Source organism: Rhinoderma darwinii, assembly GCF_050947455.1.
Source record: "Rhinoderma darwinii isolate aRhiDar2 chromosome 1 unlocalized genomic scaffold, aRhiDar2.hap1 SUPER_1_unloc_26, whole genome shotgun sequence".
Lineage (NCBI taxonomy): Eukaryota > Metazoa > Chordata > Amphibia > Anura > Rhinodermatidae > Rhinoderma > Rhinoderma darwinii.
In genome coordinates this window covers 109,781-130,508 of record NW_027461663.1, presented here as the reverse complement: position 1 = coordinate 130,508, position 20,728 = coordinate 109,781, and the positions used below count along the sequence as shown (strand labels likewise).

The following is a 20,728-nucleotide window of genomic DNA, read 5'->3' as shown; positions in this document are numbered from 1 at the left end:
ACTTTTATCCGAGCCTTATTGACTCTCTCCACCGATCTAGCTAACCGCCAATGCTTCCTTGGGACTATGTCCGACCACACTACCACCAACTTGGGATAAGATACCCACAAACACAACAAATCATGTTTGATATCCCGCACCAACTCACGAAAAGGGCGGACTCCTAAGTCATTCCCACCCACGTGCAACACTAAAACCTCCGGAACCCTATCGAGCCGCACATATGTCTGGAATTCCGCCAACACCCTGTTCCACGACATACCTCTAAACCCCAGCCAATGCACAACCGCATCCTGTCGCGGAATGCGCAACTGGCGACCATCCGGGCGGACGTCCGCCCTCAAAGCCCCCCAGTGCACGTACGAATGACCCATCAACCACACCAGACAAGGAGGCGAATCTGAAACGGAAAACACAGTTAGGCACCACCATATAACATTTGCAAGCATAACAACAAAATTACAACATATGGGGGCGGACATAAGACTTAAACCTTTTAGACTCCCAACGACCAATACGCCTCACCCCCTCATCATCCAACCCCCAGCGCCCTGCTTCCGTTGCTGCGCCAATCCGGAAGGAATGAGATGAATATGAGCCTGCCGCAACCCCAACCGCCGTCAAACATTTTTTAAAAACAGCTCCAAACTGAAACCTGGACAAGAACGACCCGTCCACATGACGTAACAAAGGCAAATCTGGAGACCCCCTGTTTTTTGTAAAACCCCGCATGCACTCTACTGGGCACATGACCGACCCCGGGAGAGCGAACAAAACTATCAGTTTTCCCTTCCCTAATTGGTCAGTTTTTGATCTACGCAACCATACCTCCAACCGATCTGCAAAAAGGCTCACCTCCCCAGATCTCAGCCCCCCTGCCTGTTTAGTACTTGGCGACACCAACTCACCTATTCTAAATGCTCCGAAGAACGCCAACGAGAAAGCCAACCGAAACAAATCCATTTCATCTGAAGAACGACATACCGATGCCAATGAACCGCCCAACAAGCCCAGCAAAGCAAACGACACCGGCCTTCTACTATCCGCCTCCGCCCTACCTCTGCGCAACCCCTTCAAAGCCTGCGATACCAGAAATTCCTTCGATACATCCCGCAAGCCCCGCAACTTAAGCCCAAACGCCACCGCGGATATAAACCGGTTCACCTTCGCTACTGAAAACCCCCCCTCCCAGGCATCCCCTAACCAATACAAAAGTGCCACCAACCTGTCTCTATCCGTATTGACATCACCCAACCCTCTTACCCACTCCTCCCACTGCCTCCAACAAGCAGCATAAGCACTCCACGTCGTGCGCGCCAAAGACCTTTGTAACAGCTGCTCTACGGGACCGATACCAGATCCCATAGATGATCCGGACACGCCAAACCGAGACGTTCCGCTCCCGGGGCCAATTGCCGAAACCGGTCCCACTGCGAGCGAGAAAGAGCATCAGCCACACAATTCCGTACACCCGGGACATGCACCGCCACCACCCACGCGTTCAACGACAAACACACCAACACTAAATGTCGCAACAATTGAACTACCGGAGGAGAGGACGCCGTGATGTTATTAATGGCAAGCACCACCCCCATGTTGTCGCAGTAAAAACGGACCTTCTTATCCCTGAGCCTGTCCCCCCAAATGGTAGCCGCCACCACGATGGGAAACAGCTCGAGCAGGGCCAGATTCCGCGTCAATCCACTGGACACCCAGCTAGCCGGCCATTGACCTGCGCACCACGGACCTCCCCCGTAAGCTCCAAAGCCACCCGCCCCAGCCGCATCCGTGAAAATATTCAGATCACTCGTATCCTGCGCTGGGGCCATCCATAGCGAGCGACCATTGTACTGGCCCAAGAAGTCATCCCAAACCTGAAGATCAGCTCGGTGCTCCTCCTTGAGCCTCACAAAATGATGCGGCGCCCGCACTCCCGCCGTTGCCGCCGCCAACCTTCTACCAAACACCCTCCCCATCGGCATAATCCGGCAGGCGAAATTCAACTTCCCCAGCAGCGACTGAAGCTCCCTCAGCGACATTTTCTTCCTTCTACAAGCCCGTCGCACCTCCAGCCTCAAAGCACCCAACTTATCCGCCGGGAGCCGACACTCCATTGCCACCGAGTCAATTTCGATTCCCAAGAAACAAATCGTCGCTACCGGGCCCTCCGTTTTTTCCGGCGCCAAAGGGATCCCAAAATCCCTCGCCACCTTCTGCAGGGCATGAAGCAAGTTACCGCAAACCGGCGAACCCCCCGGGCCAACGCACAAAAAATCATCTAAGTAATGGATCAACGAATCGACCCCGGATACTCCCCTCGCTACCCACTCCACGAAGCTACTAAACGCCTCGAAGTATGCACAAGAAAGAGAACACCCCATCGGAAGGCACCGATCCACGTAAAAGGCCCCATTCCAAAAACAACCCAACAGCCGTTGGCTTTCTGGATGCACCGGCAACAACCTGAACGCCGCCTCGATGTCGGTTTTTGCTAGCAGCGCCCCCGGACCCGCAGCACGCACTAACCCCACCGCCTTATCGAATGAGGTATAAACTACGGAACACAACTCGTGATCAATCCCGTCATTTACCGACGAACCTTTGGGATACGATAAATGTTGAATCAAACGAAACTTTCCGGGCTCGCGTTTAGGGACAATACCCAAAGGGGACACAACTAAATCTTTCACCGGCGACTCCACAAATGGCCCCGACATGCGCCCCAACGAAACTTCTTTTAACAACTTTTCCGACACAACTTCCGCATGCAAGTAAGCCGATTTTAAATTTCTCCGCGTAACCGGAACCTCATAAGGAGGCGGAGGAATAACAAAACCAACACTAAACCCTTCATAAAGCAACTTAGCTGCCGCCCTATCCGGATACTCATTTAGATAAGGGGCCATCCTTTCCACCCTCACCGGCGACACCCCCTTGACCAGCCCCGTGCTGGTTCCCGGACCTCTTTTTCCGCAGACATTTTGCCGCCCCGTGTGATGCACCATTACACTCGGAGCACACGTGCTTGAACTTGCACGTGGCCCCAAACTTGCACTGGCCTTCATTGAATTGCCAGCAAAACCCCGCCTTTCCCCCGCCGCTTGGTCCACTCTGACTAGACTGGCCTCCCTGGCCACCGCTCCCGGGAAAGGGCTGCCTAACCGGAGCCGTAACCCGTAACCAGAGAGCAATATCCTTCTGGTCCCACCGAATCGCCGGCCGAACCGCCTTCCGCTGACGGAATTGCTCATCATATCGCAGCCACGCCTGACCCCCATACGCCCTATGAGCCTCCCCAATAGCATCAAAATAACAAAATAACGCCGAACAATTTTCCGGCGCCTTTTCCCCTATCACACTAGCCAATATGGCGAACGCCTGCGACCAATTAACGAACGTCTGCGGGATAAGCCTATACCGCCGCCGTTCCTCCTCGTCCTTTTTACTCTCATCCCGCTTGCTCTTATCCAAATTGAATTTAGCCAGCGGCAAGAGAGAAAAAATTTCAACGTATTCATCTTTCCAGATCCGATCACGCACCTCCTGCTTTAAATGCGCCCCCAACGGACCCTCAAAACAAACATACACCTCCCCCCGAGCACGATCGTCCATGCGCACTCGATCGCCGTCCTTCTGTGCCTCAGTCTGCACCGACACCGCGACCGCCTCTCTAACCGCCACCACAGGACGCGCCTGCAACGATCCCACGTCCCTGGGGCCTTCCCAAACTACCGCAGGGGACACTTCCGTTACTACCGGCGCCGCGGCCCTATCAAGGCGCCCCACCAGCTCCCGTAAGCAACCCACTAAATCTGCCAAACCCGCTCCGTCGCGTCCGCCCGCGCCACTACCGGCCCCCGATGCTATGCTAGCAGCCCCCCCGCCGACACCCGACATAAAAATCGCTGGATAAGACAATAATGGAGTTATACACTCACCGGGCTGCACAGGCGCTGTGTTCCCGTCAGCCGGACCATCCTGACCTCGACGATAGACGTCCAGTTCACCTTCCTCCAGTTCTTCTCTCGCCGACGACTGTCCCTCCCAACGACATCTTCGGAAAGGGGATGAGGACGCGCTGACCGATGGGCCGGCAACCTGCCGCCCGACCGCCGGGACCCAGACTTCCGACCGGACCTGTTGCCTCGACGTCGCTGCAGATCTAGTCGTCCGTCTAGACGATCCTGACGAAGCCTGCCCCCTGGCCGGAACATCACCATGCGGGGCGGCCGTACCTTGCTCTCGACATCTTCCATCTGATGGGGGAGGGGTGACAGGGAGCCCGGCCTGCGACTCCCTGCTTACCGCCGGACCCCGTCGCGGCCTGGGATTCCTGCCAGGACGCAGGGCCTGGGAAGGGGCGGTCCTCCCAGCTGCCTGGCCTGCAGCGTCCGGGATCGGGCTCCCTCTGCGACGCCGTGTCCGCGGGACTACCTCCGGACTAAGGCGCTCTGGAGGTCGGGACCGCCGAGAGGGACGGGTCGACACAGCCTGCATCGCCGTCACCCCTGCCACCGCTCTCTGCCTGCCCAGCGCAGGAGCGGTTGTTGCCGACTCCCCCCCCGCCGCCATAGCCATGCTCGTAGGGGGGCCGGGGGAGGGGAGCCTGTCCCTTACAACAGACCCCGAACGCCGTGCCCGACGTGGCGAAACGGCGTCCGGGATCCGCGTTAATGCAGCCACGGTCTCCTCCAGCCATCCGGGACCGTGGTGCACAGCAGCGGCGCGCAGCCGCTCTAAAATCAAGGCCTCTGCCATTACTAAAAAACCGGGCAACGGGGAGCTTTGCTTACTGTGTGTTACTCCTCCCGCTGCTTCCGGCTCAATGCCGAGAAACAGCGGGAAGCGCAGTAACGGCCCCCCCGCCCCCCTTAACTCCTCCCCGTCCCTCCTTCAGCTCCTTCAACTTTCCCTGACCTCGTAACATTAACCCTTTCCCTACCAGGACGGTCATGTCGGCTTCCCTTAAGCCTGCAGCTGCGTCCAGCCTCTTCTAATTATGTCTAAATTGAATTGCTCCGATTCTATAGAAGTATATTAAATTATATAGACGACTGACCTCTCAGTGTTGATGAGGAAACAGTCAAATTGCAAGCGAAAATAAAGGTTCCTCCAACGGGCTGTAAATAAAGCCCAGCGATGGGGAAACCCCTACATCAATATTGCTGCAATGGGTTCCATGTACATGCATGTAACTGCATAGATTACATGCACAAGTATCCTGTGTGAGCAGACACGACACAGCAGAGTCGAAACTGCTGCGTGCTAGCAACTACACAGGAGGAGGAAAGAACCGAGCCACAACAAGTGGCAGCACTGTTAAATTGCTTAGATAGTGACCTGTAAATGACTTCTCTGCAAATACTCTGCCCTGTCAGGCAGTCAATGACCTGCACAAAGCCCACTATATACTAATAACTCCTGGCTAATGGGGTTTTCCTACATATAATATAAGCTGATAAGCAAGCCGCGGCCAGCTGATTGTATCTAACCGCAAGCTGCAGCAAAGGAACCTTCGTAGGATAAGATCACAGTTTGTGTATTATCATGTATGTGTAGACTCGGCACAGCAGAGTCGAAACTGCTATGCCGTGAAAGCTCTGCAAGGGGGAGTGACAGACCGTCCGTGCTCCCGGGCGGGCGGCCACACAGGCAGCGCGCCTGGACAACGAGCTCCAGTACCTTGCAGGGGTGAGTACTCTGCCTGTCGGGCAGTTAATAAAGAAAATTGTGCTTTAGTATACTATTTCTTGCGTAAGTTGAGCTGCCAGGTTGTTCACATGTAAGTGGTAAGGGCTGGGGGGAGGAGAGCCGCTGTCAGCTGTCTGTGTACGGACCTCTCTCAGACACAGCTCAGCTCCGTTCCCCTGTGCAAAGCAAACTGCCCAGCATGCAGCTTCAGCAGGCCATTGTCCCTAACTAAAGCAGATATTCTGCAGAGTAGATGGTGAATAGAACTGCTAGTAGGCAGTACGGAGCAATTATGAGCATCCAACATTGACAGTGGTATTAAAAGAACACCCGACGCGCGTTTCGCCGGTACTTCCGGCTTCTTCCAGGGGTGGTGACCGCCGGAATCAGAGGCCAAATATGCTAAAAATTCCTGATTGACAGGAATGGTGACCAATCCAAACAGTTTAGGAGTGGAAAGTACCTGAGATAGTCCAGACAATTGGCAGAGGCTTTGGCATGGATGTGGCAGGTAGCGCCAGACGTGGCGGATGACAGCAGGTGCCGCAGGTTGCGCCAGACGTGGCGGATGACAGCAGTTGTAGCAGGTTGCGCCAGACATGGCGGATGACAGTAGGTGCAGCAGGTTGCGCCAGACGTGGCTGATGACATCAGGTTGCGCCAGATGTGGCCGATGACAGTATGTGCACAGCACGGGAAACAGGTAGCAGGGCACGGGAACACAGGGAACAGGATATGGCTAAGGGAGCATTTGCAAGACTAACATGGGAATTACAAACAACGCTCAGGCAAGGAATGAAAGGGCAGGGCCCTTTTTATAGTTCAAGGTGATCTAGTGCATAATTAATTAATTAACTACATATGCGCACGCTGGCCCTTTAAGGCCAGGAACCAGTGTGGGCGCCTTCTTGTGGACACTACGGGACAGAGCAGCAGCATGAGAGGAACATCTGCGGGGGGCAAATAAGTGGAGATTGCGACCGTAACAGTAGCCCCGCCCCCTCTGCTTGGGTCAAGAGCGAGAGAGGAATTTTTTAATGAGGGTATGGGCATTGAGGTACTTCTCTGGTTCCCAGGATCTCTCCTCAGGACCAAACCCTCTCCAGTCCACCAAATAGAAAGTCCTTCCTCCTACCCTCTTGCAGTCCAGGATCTCCTTCACCTCATACACATCAGTTGAACCACTGGGAGCAACCACAGGACCAGGAGTTTTACTGTAGCGGTTCAGGACCACAGGTCTAAGGTGAGACACGTGGAATGAGTTGGGAATCTTGAGCGTAGGAGGCAACCGAGGTTTATCGGATACAGGGTTTATCCTTTGCAGGATTTCGAAAGGACTGAGGAACATGGGAGCGAATTTGTGAGAAGGCATCTTGAGTCTAATGTTTCTCGAGGGTAGCCAGACTTTGACTCCAGGAGAGAATTGAGGAACTTTTATTTTTTTAATCGGCCTGCTTTTTCATGCGGGCCACTGATTGGAGAATGGCAGCCTTAGTTTGCTGCCAGATGTGAATGAAAGTCCCAAATGAAGAGTTAGCTGGCGGTACTTGAGTCATGGCTGGCACAGGAAGGGGAACTCGAGGATGCTGGCTATACACAATGTAGAAGGGAGACGAAGCAGTAGACTCACTTGTGTTGTTGTTGTTGTACGAGAATTCCGCCCAAGGCAGAAGTTGTACCCAATTGTCATGTTGGGTGGAAACAAAATGACGAAGATAGTTCTCCAAAATTTGATTGGTCCTCTCTACTTGACCATTGGACTGTGGGTGGTAGGTGGAAGAGAAGTCCAGCTTAACATCTAGCAGGTTGCACAGGGCTCTCCAGAACTTGTACGCGAACTGTACACCCCGATCCGAGACAATGTGCAGAGGAAGTCCGTGCAGACGGAAAATGTGGAGAATAAACAGGTTTGCCAGGCAAGGAGCAGACGGAAGGACAGTCAACGGAATAAAATGTGCCATTTTAAGGAAACGATCCACTACTACCCAGACTGTAGTACATCCAGCTGAGGGAGGAAGGTCTGTAATAAAGTTCATAGTGATATGCTGCCAAGGGGCATCAGGGACAGGCAGGGGTAGGGGCAGACCAGCAGGTTTGGAGCGGGTAGACTTGTTCGAGGCACAGTTTGTACATGAAGAGACGTAGTCCGCAACATCTCTAGGCAGCGTGGGCCACCAGTAATGACGAGCTACCAAGTCCTGAGTCTTTTGAACGCCAGAGTGCTCCGCCAGTTTGGAGCTGTGTCCCCAGCGGAGAATTCTCTTCCTGTCTGCAAGCCGAAGTCTTTCCGGGAGGAATGTCTCTAATCTGCAGAGGATTAGCGGCAATAATCCTAGAAGGATCTATAATATATTAAGGAATCTCTTCAGAGTCATTAGTCTCAAATGATCGAGACAAGAATTTAAATCGGGCGAAGAACAGCGACCACCTGGCTTGGCGAGGATTTAGTCGTTGTGCTGACTGTAGGTACGTGAGGTTCTTATGATCCATATTAATGGTAATAATAGGGTGAACCGCGCCCTCCAGCCAGTGTCTCCACCACTCTAATGCCAACTTGACGGCCAGCAACTCCCGATCCCCGATGGAATAGTTTTAAACGGCCGAAAATAAGCCGTGTGAACATACCCTTACAGAGCGTATTTTTACGCTCCGTTTTTTAAAACAGCGGCGTAAAAAGACGCCCCATATGAACTAAATGCTGTTTTTACCATTGATTTCAATGTGCAAATGTTTATAAGCGTTCAGCTTCCGTTTTTTTCAGGCGTTTGAGGTATAAACTCCCCGAAATACACCTGAAAACACTGCGTGTGAACATACCCTTGCATTCAGCCGGAGACAATAGTTTTGAAAAGAAGCCACAGGCCACCATCTCGCCCTTAGAGTTTTTTTGACATAGTGGTGCTCCAGCACCAACGGAGGATGCGTCCACCTCCAGAAAGAACTTCCGAGATGTATCAGGGTGATGAAAAACGGAGACTGAGGTGAAAACATTCTTGAGGTTTATAAATGCGGACTCTGCCTCCAGAGGCCAAACCTTGGTGTTCACCCTCTTCTTGGTGAGGACGGAGATTGGGGCAGTCAGAGACGAAAAGTTCAGGATAAATTGCCGATAGAAGTTTGCGAGTCCTAGAAATCGTTGTATGGACCAAAGCCCCTGTGGACGTGGCCACTCTAAGATGGGTTTGACCTTCTCTGGATCCATCTTGAGTCCACGGTCGGATACGATGTCGCCCAGGAAGGGCAGAGTTCTTCGCGAACACACACTTCTCGACTCGAGTTTAGCATACAGGAGATTCCCCCTTAACAAAGACAGAACTTGGCGAACATGCCTCTGATGCGTGGTCAAATAAGGTGAGTAGATCAGGATGTCATCCAGATAGACTAGCACACAGACATACAGTAGATCCCGGAAGATGTCATTCACGATTTCCTGGAACACAGCTGGAGCGTTACACAGTCCAAAGGGCATCACGAGATATTCGTAGTGACCGTCTTGGGTGTTGAATGTGGTTTTCCACTCGTCACCTTTGCGGATACGGATCAAGTTATAGGCCCCGCATAGATCCAGCATTGTGAACACCTTGGCCCCGCGAATTCTATCGAACAGTTCTGAAATGAGCAGCAAGGGGTACTTATTGTTGACCGTGATTTGGTTCAAACCACGGTAATCGATACAAGGATGAAGAGATCCATCCTTCTTTTTCACAAAGAAGAATCCGGCTCCGGCCGGGGAGGAAGATCTCCGGATGAACTCTCTCTCCAGATTCTCCTTAACGTAGGTAGACATAGCTAGGGTCTCTGGCAGGGAGAGGGGATAGACTCGCCCAAGGGGTGGTGAGGTGTCAGGAAATAACTCAACAGGGCAATCGTAGCTGTGATGAGGAGGAAGAGTCTCTGCCTCCTTTTTGCTGAATACATCTGCAAAACTGGCATAGTGTGAGGGTAGATCGGAGAGAGACTGAGGCAGTGGAGGCAAAACCGGACAAACTTGTGGCAGGCAGTGGTTAAGGCATTTGGGGCCCCATTGGAGGACTTCACCGGAACTCCAGTCGAGAACCGCAGCGTGTAGACGAAGTCATGGCAGGACCAGCAGAATGTTGTTGGTAGCTTTAGGCAATACAAGGAAGGCAAACTGTTCTGGGTGAAGAACTCCGACTTGTAGTGTCAGTAGTTCCGTGATGGACACAATTGGATCTGGCAATGGTAGACCATTCACAGAAGCAACAGCCAAAGGTCTCTCCAGAAGAACTGTGGGTAGATGAAAGCGATCCACTAGATCCTGCTGGATGAAATTTGCAGCTGCAAAGGTCTCTCCAGACCAGAATCAAGATAGGCAGAGGAGGATTGTGATGTTTCTCCAGATATGATGGTCACAGGAATAGATACTTTGGAAGAGGTTTTGACGTTTGGAGACGTTCTCCCTAGAGTTGCCTTTCCAACCGACCCTAGGTGCTGGAGTTTCCCGGCTTCTGTGGACATTGCCGCACGAAATGACCCATTAAGGCTGCAATACAGACATAAACAAAACAAAAAAAGAGCTGTAAAACCATCTCTCCTGTCGAACCACCGAAGTGTGACCCTGGATCCTGTCAACCCGGTTGGCCAACAGGATGAGGGCATCCAAGGTAGAAGAAAGGTCGCGGGCTGCAAGCTCGTCCTTGATGTGTGAGGACATTCCCTGCCAAAAGGTCGCCAACGCCTTATTGTTCCATGCCAACTCTGCTGCCAGGGTATGAAAGGAGATAGCATACTCCCCAACAGTGGAGCCTCCTTGCTTGAGGTTTAGCAGAGTGGCCGCAGCAGAAGATGTTCGGCCCGGCTCCTCGAACACGGCACGGAAGGACTGCAGGAACAAGGCTAGGTCCTAGGATAAAGGTCCCTGTTGTTCCAAGATGGGATTCGCCCACGCAAGGGCCTTGCCAGCGAGGAGGGAAATAATAAATGCTACTGGCCTTGTCAGAGGGGAAGAGATGAGCTCGTAGCCTAGAATTAACAGTGCATTGGTTGATGAACCCTCTACAGGCTCTGGAGTCACCGTCATAGCGAGGAGGAAGAGGCAGCCAAACTGTGGATCCGGAAGAAACAGGAGTAACAGGCAGTGGAATGGCAGCAGTCTCTGGAGGAGGAACAGTGAGTTGATCCAGACGGGCCATGATGGAGTTACAGCCTCAAGGAGTTGATCCTGACGTGTCCGTAGGTCATGCATCTCCGTCTGTATACTGTGAACTGTGGTCTTGGGCTGGCCAGCGGGTTACATGGCCTGAGCATACGGTCACGATCCCAGGGGATGTGGACCCACTAGGCCGCTCCGCCATAGCAGAGAGACAGCTGGCCAAGTCACAGTCAATGCACAAGTCTATACAATAAGTACGTAGCACGAAAGTACCTGGAGATAGTCCAGATAATTAAGCATGGATGGAGCTGGATGTGGCAGGTAGCGCCAGACGTGGTGGGTGACAGTAGGTGCAGCAGCTTGCGCCAGACGTGGCGGATGACAGCATGTGCAGCAGGTTGCGCCAGACGTGGCGGATGACAGCAGGTTGCGCCAGACGAGAGTAGGACACGACTCCAATCACTAGACAGGCTCAGGAACAAAACAGCACGGGAAACAGGATACAGGTAGCAGGGCACGGGAGCAGGATACGGCTAAGGGACCATTTGCAAGACTAACATGGGAATTACAAACAACGCTCAGGCAAGGAATGAAAGGGCAGGGCCCTATTAATAGTTCAAGGTGATCTGGAGAATAATTAATTAACTACATATGCATGCACTGGCCCCTCAAGGCCAGGAACCAGCGCGCTCTCTCTTGTGGACACTACGGGACAGAGTGGCCTCTCCCGTAGTCTCCCGAGGGAGACGTCGGCAGGAAGAGGAAGCCGGCAGGTAAGTGGAGGTTGCAGTCCGAGACCGCAGCCGTAACACTCTCTCCACAGGTAATGCGGGAATAGCACCAAGACAGGTAATTCTCTTGGCTCGCCTATTATCAACTTTTTCACTCTCTCAAATCCCCATCAATGGAGGCTCCTTTTAGAATAGAATCTGTTGATGATGGAGGTGTTACGATCTGTGGACACTCTAGGCCTCACCGCCGTAGCGGGGAGGCAGCTGGCCAAACAACAGAGTACCCAATAGTACAAAGTCCAGCACAAGGGTACCTGAATAGTCCAGACAGTCGCAGTGGCTAGGCACAGATGGTACTTCAGACGGCAGATGATGCAAAGCGTGGAAGATTACACGAGACGTGGTGTAACACAGCAGGCATGACCAGAGGCACAACACGACTCCAACTTCTAAGGCACAGGAACAACGGTAGCACGGGATACAGGTAGCAGGCTTGGGAACAGGATAACACTAAGGGACCATTTGCAAGACTAACACGGGTAAACACAATGCTCAGGTGATGAGTGAAGGAGTCTTATAGTCCATGGTGATAAGACAATTCTAAACATGTGCACGCGCTGGCCCTTTAAGGCTGGGACTGAGTGCGCGCGCACCCTAGTGTTCACTGCAGGCCAGGACGGCCGCATGTGCAGGCATCTCCGGGAAGGAAGGCGTCGGCAGGCTGAGAGGAGTCTGTGGTCGCGGACGTTACAGGAGGCTTGACCTTATAGATGCATTGCTCAAATTAATCAACTTTTATTACAAGTTTTCAATCCAGGAGCAGGTCCTTTCAACTTCAAATGGGAACGGCAGTTAGGAGTGTAATTTACAGAATAGTAATGGCATAGATGGGATTGACTTATTAACTCTACTTAGCCTCTAAATCGCAGGGGGAAAAAATAAATGAAATACTTAGTAGGATAACCATTGGTACCATCTAATGACTTACCTCTCTCCTAGACACATGCCATACAGACAGGAGCATGATGTCATACATTTGGTGGGGCAGCCCGCTCATTAAATCTTTTTAGGTTGTGTAGTGGAAACCGCAAAAAATTTACTTAGCCATCCTGCCTAAAATGGTTAGCTGCGTCACTCTTTGACAGCTTCTTGGTATGGTCACCCCTCGACATTAGCGTTCCCTACAAGTTCCTGCTATTGTGGAATGGTCCCCTGAGAAAGATTGTTTTTCAGATTTAAGATTACTTTTTTTTCAGAATAATTTGATAGTTGCCATTATGTTTCTTGCGGTGGTCTAATATTGACTTTATTTGTATATATTATTCTTTCAATGTGTACCGATTTGCCAAACTTCCTTTTCCCGTACATATCAATAATGTTCCTGCTATTATTTTCTGTTTAATAAAAGTGAAAAAATCCTTAATAAAATTATATTAAATGTGATTTGTAATTATTTGTATAAGTGAGAGGGGTGGGGGTCATAACACTTATTCCTACTCCCAATACCTAGAAATATCATTTTCAGCTTTCATGAACATACCTGATTTCCCTGTAATAACTCAAGACGTTAATGACCTAACTACAAATGCAGCATGGATCCAATAGCCAAAATTAAATAATCAATATATGTAATATATATGGGCTGATCCTAGGGTGTGAACCCAAAAAGCATCACAGATCAATATAAACCTACAAGAAACAGATTATATAAAAAGACAAGGACGTATACAAGAAATAGAAAAATCTTTATTGAATTACATGATAAAAGCACAATAAATAAAATGAGAAATCCATAGACCAACAGATAAAAAGGACGATGCGCTGTGCAGCTCAAGAATAAACAGCGGGTACAAAATGTGCCGATAAAACACCCTCCAAGAACTATATAGACCAAAATAAAGTGACCATATATAAATGCAAAAAGGTGCTGTATAAGAACATGAGGCATGCCGTATTAAAGCATGTAATAGGTCAATATAGACATGGAGAACAATTACACAGAAGAGTGCATAAGCATATCAAAGGGATATATTATACCCATAATGGATGCAGGAGAGACAACACAGCTACTGTCCGCCCCAACACGCGTTTCGGCACTAATGCCTTCGTCTGGGGTTGGCATTGACCAATAAACCCTCCATATAAATGGAGATTGGCCAATTACAAGAGCATAAGTCCAAGTGAAAGTGCACCATTGAAATGAAGTTAAATTATCTCTCTGTTTACCTACTGGTCGCATCATTCTGGAGAGTAAAGTGACTGCCATCCGGAAGAGTCAGTCACAAGGGGTCGGAGGCGGATACACATCAATATTCGCGATCACGCGAGTCCAGTGTTCATCACGTCATGAGTGACAGAGCGGAGGCCGGTCACCATGCACCAATCACAAAGCGACACAGTAAGCAGAGAATATAGGACAGCGATAAGAGTATATTCACCTGATAATAACCTTAGTGCATAAATATATTGCTTCTTTGGTAACCATGTAACAACCTAGGAGACCCATATCAAAATAACATAACAAACAACAATACATAATGCATTTAGACTGAAAATAAAGTCTGTGACCAAAAACCACTGAAGATGTGAAAAAAGTGAAACAAGGACTACGTGCATAGAAAAAACAATATAAGATCACTATAAGATATACAGTGGTTGTTAATATATAAACATGAATTAATGTAAGATATGCTTATGCACTCCTCTGTATAACCGCTCTCCATGTCTATATTGACCTATTACATGCTTGAATACTGCATACCTCATGTGCTCATACAGCACCTTTTTGCATTTATATATGGTCCCTTTATTTTGGTCTATATAGTTCTTTGAGGGAGTTTTATCGGCACATTTTGTACCCGCTGTTTATTCTTGTGCTGCACAGCGCATCGTTCTTTTTATCTGTTGGTCTATGGATTTTTCATTTTATTTATTGTGCTTTTATCATGTAATTAAAGATTTTTCTATTTCTTGCATACTTCCTGTCTTTATAGCATCTGTTTCTTGTAGGTTTATAATAATAATAGGACTCCAGAATTTGTATTCAAAAGAAATTTATCAAATTTACAAAAATCTAGACCAGAATCTTTAAAGTTTATTACAAATCAAAGTGAAGCTCCAGCATAGAGCCACTTTTCCTAATGTAACGTTTGGACTCCATCCCTAAACAGGAGCATGCCCAATAACCATGCAAGGCAAGAGAGTGATCGCTGTCAAGATGACCTACTATGTAAATTACTGTTATTCATGATAACTCCAGAGTGTAAATTAAAGCATAACATTGGGAGTAAGGAAATAAATAAAATAACACAGAACACATTAGGAGAATGCTTTAATACAGTAGGATAATTTTGATAAATTTACTATATAATAGCAGCCATCAGGAAAGAAAAGAATAAAAAAAAGACACAGCCACAAGGAAACAAAGTCAAAAGATTATTTACATCAATTTACAACCTGCTTAACTATGTCTAACTTTTATTTCTTGGTTACATCATTGATACGAAAACACAACACAATCTAAATACAAAATAAATATTATCCACAGTACAGAAAATGAATACTTAGAATAAAACCGAACGATAAAAGACAAAAAAAAAACAACCCCAAAAAAAACGCAGTTCTATGGTGCACCTCATTTACAGAAGTCGAAAAATATCCTGGTCATGGTGAAAATCACTATATAAGTTCTGCACCAAAGAAATAAAAATGCACAAGGGCTGTGCAATACAGTTTAAAGAGGCTCTGTCACCAGTTTATAAGTGCCCTATCTCCTACATAATCTGATCGGCGCTGTAATGTAGATAACAGTGGTTTTTATTTAGAAAAACCGATAATTTTTGAGCAAGTTATGAACAATTTTAGATTTATGCCAATTAGTTTCTTAAAGGGAATGTGTTGTTAGCAAAAAATGTTTTTTTTTTTTTAGTTAAACAATTAGTGTGTGGGTGATTAAACATTATTCTAATTTTTTTATTTTTTTCACGAGTCAGGAAATATTATAAATTGGATTCAATTGGATTCTAATTTATAATATTTCCCAGTGCTGGTCACTAGATGGAGCAATTCCCAAAATTGCAGCATTGTATGTGGTAAAGCTACCACATTGCTTTATGCTGCAAAAAATTGGGAAAAAAATCCCTCGCTCTAGTGAGCTCTCAGAATCCCCCCCTCCTTTATCCTGGCTAATGCCGGGAGAAACGAGGGGATTGAACGGTCAAACCTCCTACACTGTGTGTCGCCATTTTTTGAGCTAACACACAGTGTAGAAGGTTTACATACACTAGTAAACACACTGAAACACGAACATACATAGAAATCACTTACCTGCTCCAGTCGCCGCCGCTCACTCCGGTCCGTCCGCTCCGTCTGCTGCCGCTGCTCCATGTGCACAAGTCCGGAAGCCGCGACCGGAAGTAGTAATCTTACTGTCCGGCCGCGACTTCCGGTCCACAGGAAAATGGCACCGGACGGCGCGCATTTCAAATTGAACTGTGTGGGAGCGGCGCATGCGCCGTTCCCACACAGACGGCGTACACCATAGTGGATGGAACGGGCCCCGTTCGCATTCCCTATGGGACTGGGGCTGCCGTATTCCATGTCTGTATGTGTCGTTAATCGACACATACAGAAATGGAAAAAAAAATGCCAGCCCCCATAGGGAAGAAAAAGTGTAAAAATAAAAATAAGTAACACACAAATTAATACAAACGTTTTTAATAAAGCACTAACATCAAACTGATATGAAAATTTTTTTTGGGGTGACACTGTTCCTTTAATAGACAACTGGGCGTGTTTTTACTTTTTACCAACTGGGCATTGTACAGAGGAGTGTATGACGCTGACCAATCAGCATCATACACTTCTCATTGTTACAGTGTGATTGTGCAGTGAAAGAAGCTGGGCTGGAACAATGAGAAGTGTATGACACGGATTGGTCACTGATTGGCAAGCATCATACACTCCTTTGTACAACGCCCAGTTGGTAAACAGTAAAAACACGCCCAGTTGGTCATTAAGAAACCAATTAACACAAATCTAAAATTGCTCATAACTTGCTCAAAAATTATCGTTTTTCAAAATAAAAACCACTGTTATCTACATTACAGCGCCAATCAGATTATGTAGGAGATAGGGCACTTATAATCTGGTGACAGAGCCTCTTTAAGTGTGTAAAAAAACAAAATTTTAATGTAGCAGCTACCAGGTCTCACACACTATATACTACGGTTTAAAAACAGTAGCGCATTTTCCATATGTTGACATAAGTATCGAAGATGATCAGTCACCATGTGGCTTTCCTTTTCCTTGTTCAGACATGCTGAAGCACCCTACAAGGCTCCCATAAGATATTAGTCATGTGCACACACAAGGAATATGGTCTGTAGGGACCAAAATCTGTATCCATAGTGAGAGCCCATGCTCCCAAGAGAGTACAGAATATTCTTCATTGACAAATAATATTGTCCCATTATGACCAATCTTCTATCACCATAGCTGAATGGAGGCTACTTAAAAGGGGATAAAAAGTAAGAAGCTGACATTGGTGAGGTCAAATCTCACACAATCACTTACTTCCAATAAAAAAAGGGTTCAATAGATCTCTCAAACCCCTTAGGCACTGCTTAAAGATTATTTTTTTTACTCATAGTCTGACAACATTCTAAGTAGACTATGAGCAGTGCCAAAGGGGTTTAAGCCCTTTCATTGTGGTGGCCTAAGATCAGACTTAACCAATATCATCTTATATGCTTCTAGGACATATCTCAAGATTGGATGTCTCTTTAAAATTTAGCCAGTTGGTGACTTTCCTCAACTCCAATGTAATACCCTTGCCTCATAGGTAAATACAAGTACAAATATATAGAACAGGAGCAAAAAGAAAAAATTAAAAGCAAGCATCTTGAATATGAATCTATCGCTGCCACATTAAAAGAATACGCAGATTGTGAGAGTCGTGAAGGGTTTGAACTTAATTGGCTTGATATTAATTATACATTTATTTCAATGATAAAAACAATACTCAAGGAATAGAACGTCTTAATGCCTTCAATTCTGAATCAAAGTTTAAATACAGTAGGTGCCGCCGTAGAGAGGCTTAAAGGAATGCTTCAACACTGGCTGGAAGCCGCAACAAATCCGATAGGTTTTTTCTTTTTCTTTACGCAGTGGATTCATAAATAGGAGTAAAAAGTTTTCATATTTACATAAAAAGTTAACCAATCATAAAACCAAAGAAACCAGGGTAGAAAACTGGGACGTGCCTCAAATATGGCAAAGATCAGGGACATAAAAGCAAATAATGGATGGAAAACATTTTTAAAAAGTCTTTATCCCAATGAAAAACCCCAAAAGATTATCATGGAAACCATTTATAAATTAAAGCAATATAATCCAGAATTTCAGCTGATCTTTTATGCCATCAGATTCCAGTAGTCTACGGCCATAGATTCAAATGTGGCAGTGCAAATGACCAAAAAAAAAAAAAAAGTAATTGGACAGTTCTACATTTCGATCACTGAACCAGTCCTACAATGTAAACAGTCAACACCTAAAAGTAAAATGCAGATAGTCCTGAACACTCCTATCACCAGTTTACTCCATGCAATATAAATAATACTAAAAAGGATTAAATATCAAAATATACAAAAACAAAGTGTTCTAATGAAACCTAGCCAGAAATGCAGCATAATAAATCGGTCCAACCAGATGCATTACATTTGTAGTGTACAGGGACTTTCCACCATCACCAGAAGGGACGCGGTGTACAACTAAAGAGCACATCATAGACCTTGCACATATTCCCCCTTTAGAAATAGTTCAGGATTCCCATGTGAGATGCAGCAGATGAGCTTCTGTCCCTAGTCAAGACCAGATTGGGCATCTGGCAAGAAAATAAAAATGCACAGACTGAAAAGTAAAAGGGAATGTTTGGCAAAGCACTCGTACACCAAGGAATACTACAAGTACACATAACAGCATAGTAGATTGTAGGAGTCCGGTAACTGGTCACATTTTCATTCACGGTTGATCATCACTCCCGTCTATAGTTTGTTTCGGAGGCTGGGATGAAGGGACACAAAAAGTATCAAGGTTTCCTTTTGTCTGGTATCTGCATAGATATTACTGGAAGGAAAAAAGAAAAAGATCTAACTAAATGGTATAGCCGGGTTCGCAATCTGCAGACATGAAAACAATTAAATGGGATATCTGCCTATTTCCAGACATTTCTTTACAACATTTGTCAGCATACAAATTATAATGTAAGTTCCTTTGTTGTACCTTAGCAACGCTGCTAAATTTCAGTAAGTCAGAGTAAAAAGTCATACAGCGCAACATTTTACAATAAGGGCCGGTTCACATTAGCGTTCGCTTTCCGCAGTCGACGGCGCTATTGATTCAGTCGAAAAAACGGAAACCTGCTGAAACGGTGACAAACGGAAACCATTAGCAATGTTTCCGTGACCATTGAGATCAATGGTGATGCAAACAGAAGCGGTTGTTTCCGTTTGACTTTCCATTGCAGGGTTCGACGACGGAAACCTCCGATGGAACCCCTGAACGGAAAGTGAACGCTGATGTGAACAGGCCCTAAAGCATACTACTTAAACAAAAAACAACCATTTTAGGCCTCATGCACATGGCTGTATTTGGGATTCATGTTCCATGCTTCAGGAATACGGCACCCATAAATCTCTATGGGCCCATGCTGTACGTTTGTGTGGCTCAGATTTTACACAAAAGCGTACCAAAGTTTTTACTCAAGGATTCTATGAGAGAAAAAATAGAATTCTGCCACCCGTACCGTATGACGGAGGTATTCTACCTCAGTATCGCTTTTAGGGGAGAATATGGTGCCTTACTGAAACATCATTCAGTGAAGCAAGGACACCCATACAGACCCACCATGGGTACTTCGAGAGCCACCTCAGCCAAGATTTTCGGTTTTTTGGAGGGATTTACACACTCATTACAAAATGGCCCTTTGCCACACACAACTATAGATGTACCGCAATTATGAAGGAAACCTTGGTACTGTAAAGAAAAAAAAAAATGATGTGCCGGGCTGCCCATACTAATACTTTGCCCAAATATTTGGAAAGAATACTTCAAATACCATTTTAAATAGATAAATGCTACCATTGATCATGGAGATATGTTTCATACAGATTTGTACTTGAAACCACAGGAGCCCCCCCCCCCCCCCACTCGGTTGCTTTTATTTGCCACCTATCTAACTAGTTCAGTAGTACACACAGAAAACAAACAACCCACACAAAAAGGACATCTGAAACAAAAGTATGCAGCTGTTAAAAGTGCAGCTATAAGATACTAGTATCATTCACACATATGAAAAGGTATCTGGAGGTTTTCAGAACTGTATGGGAAAGAACGGCGTGATCATGTGAGGAGTAGTCTTTCTGGCCGGCCAGCAAATCACAATGAAGGACGTTAGTCTCCCTCCCCCAGTGTAAAGTGACTGCTTCCAAACAACTATACCAGCCATTTAAAGAAACACTAACTACACAAGATACACAAAACCAAATGTATTTGTCTCATATTGCAAAACTGAGAATTCCATAAAGAGTTCTTCTATAGGTGTACCTGTAGCCATTTCACCCTCCTCCTCACAAGTCTTTGACTGAAAGGCAACTTTCTGGAGAAGGAGCCTTCTCCCACTACTTTGTCTCCAACAGGAGACCAGGAACACTAAGCAGCGTCCTCTTAATTTCCTCTTCATCCCTTCCATTTTTGGTTGAGGTAGCCATCAGGTGTACGCAGAAATGTCTGTCTCAGAAACAAATTGTTCTTGTAACATCTGCCGTTCCTCAGGACCCCTTGTCCACCATCAGTGAAGTGGTGGGAATGGGGACCACTAGTCGGTTGTGAGAAGTATTGGACATTCTACATCCAGAGGCTGAAACACTTCATGGCCTGTCTGAGACAATTATGGCATATTCACAGGATATGCCATATATGCTTGACAGGTGCTGGTCTGGGACATCACCTATGGGAAGAACCCGAACACCATTTGCCAATTTAAAGTTGCCATCAGTAGCTGCTTTTCCCATTAAAATCAGTGTAGAGGTGGCTGTGCTTGTGCAGAGCTCTCTCCATTGAAGCTTATAGGAGTTACAGAAGGAGCGGAGCAAGCAGCACTTGGCTTATCCACAAGCTGTGAAATTTATCCACA

The 20,728-nt window shown here is 47.1% G+C and overlaps 1 protein-coding gene across 2 annotated transcripts in view; it reads right to left on the bottom strand.

The window, feature by feature from the left end:
* Positions 1-15,388: 15,388 nt before the first annotated feature.
* The window catches only part of LOC142671132 (phosphatidylinositol 4-phosphate 5-kinase type-1 gamma-like), an 84,331-nt gene continuing 78,991 nt past the window's right edge, over positions 15,389-20,728 (bottom strand). For both annotated transcript variants that reach the window (XM_075847149.1, XM_075847150.1), the window contains one exon: positions 15,389-18,660. In XM_075847149.1, the coding sequence (XP_075703264.1) occupies positions 18,658-18,660 (3 nt within the window). In that variant the 3' untranslated portion in view covers positions 15,389-18,657. The remainder of the gene's footprint in view (positions 18,661-20,728) is intronic.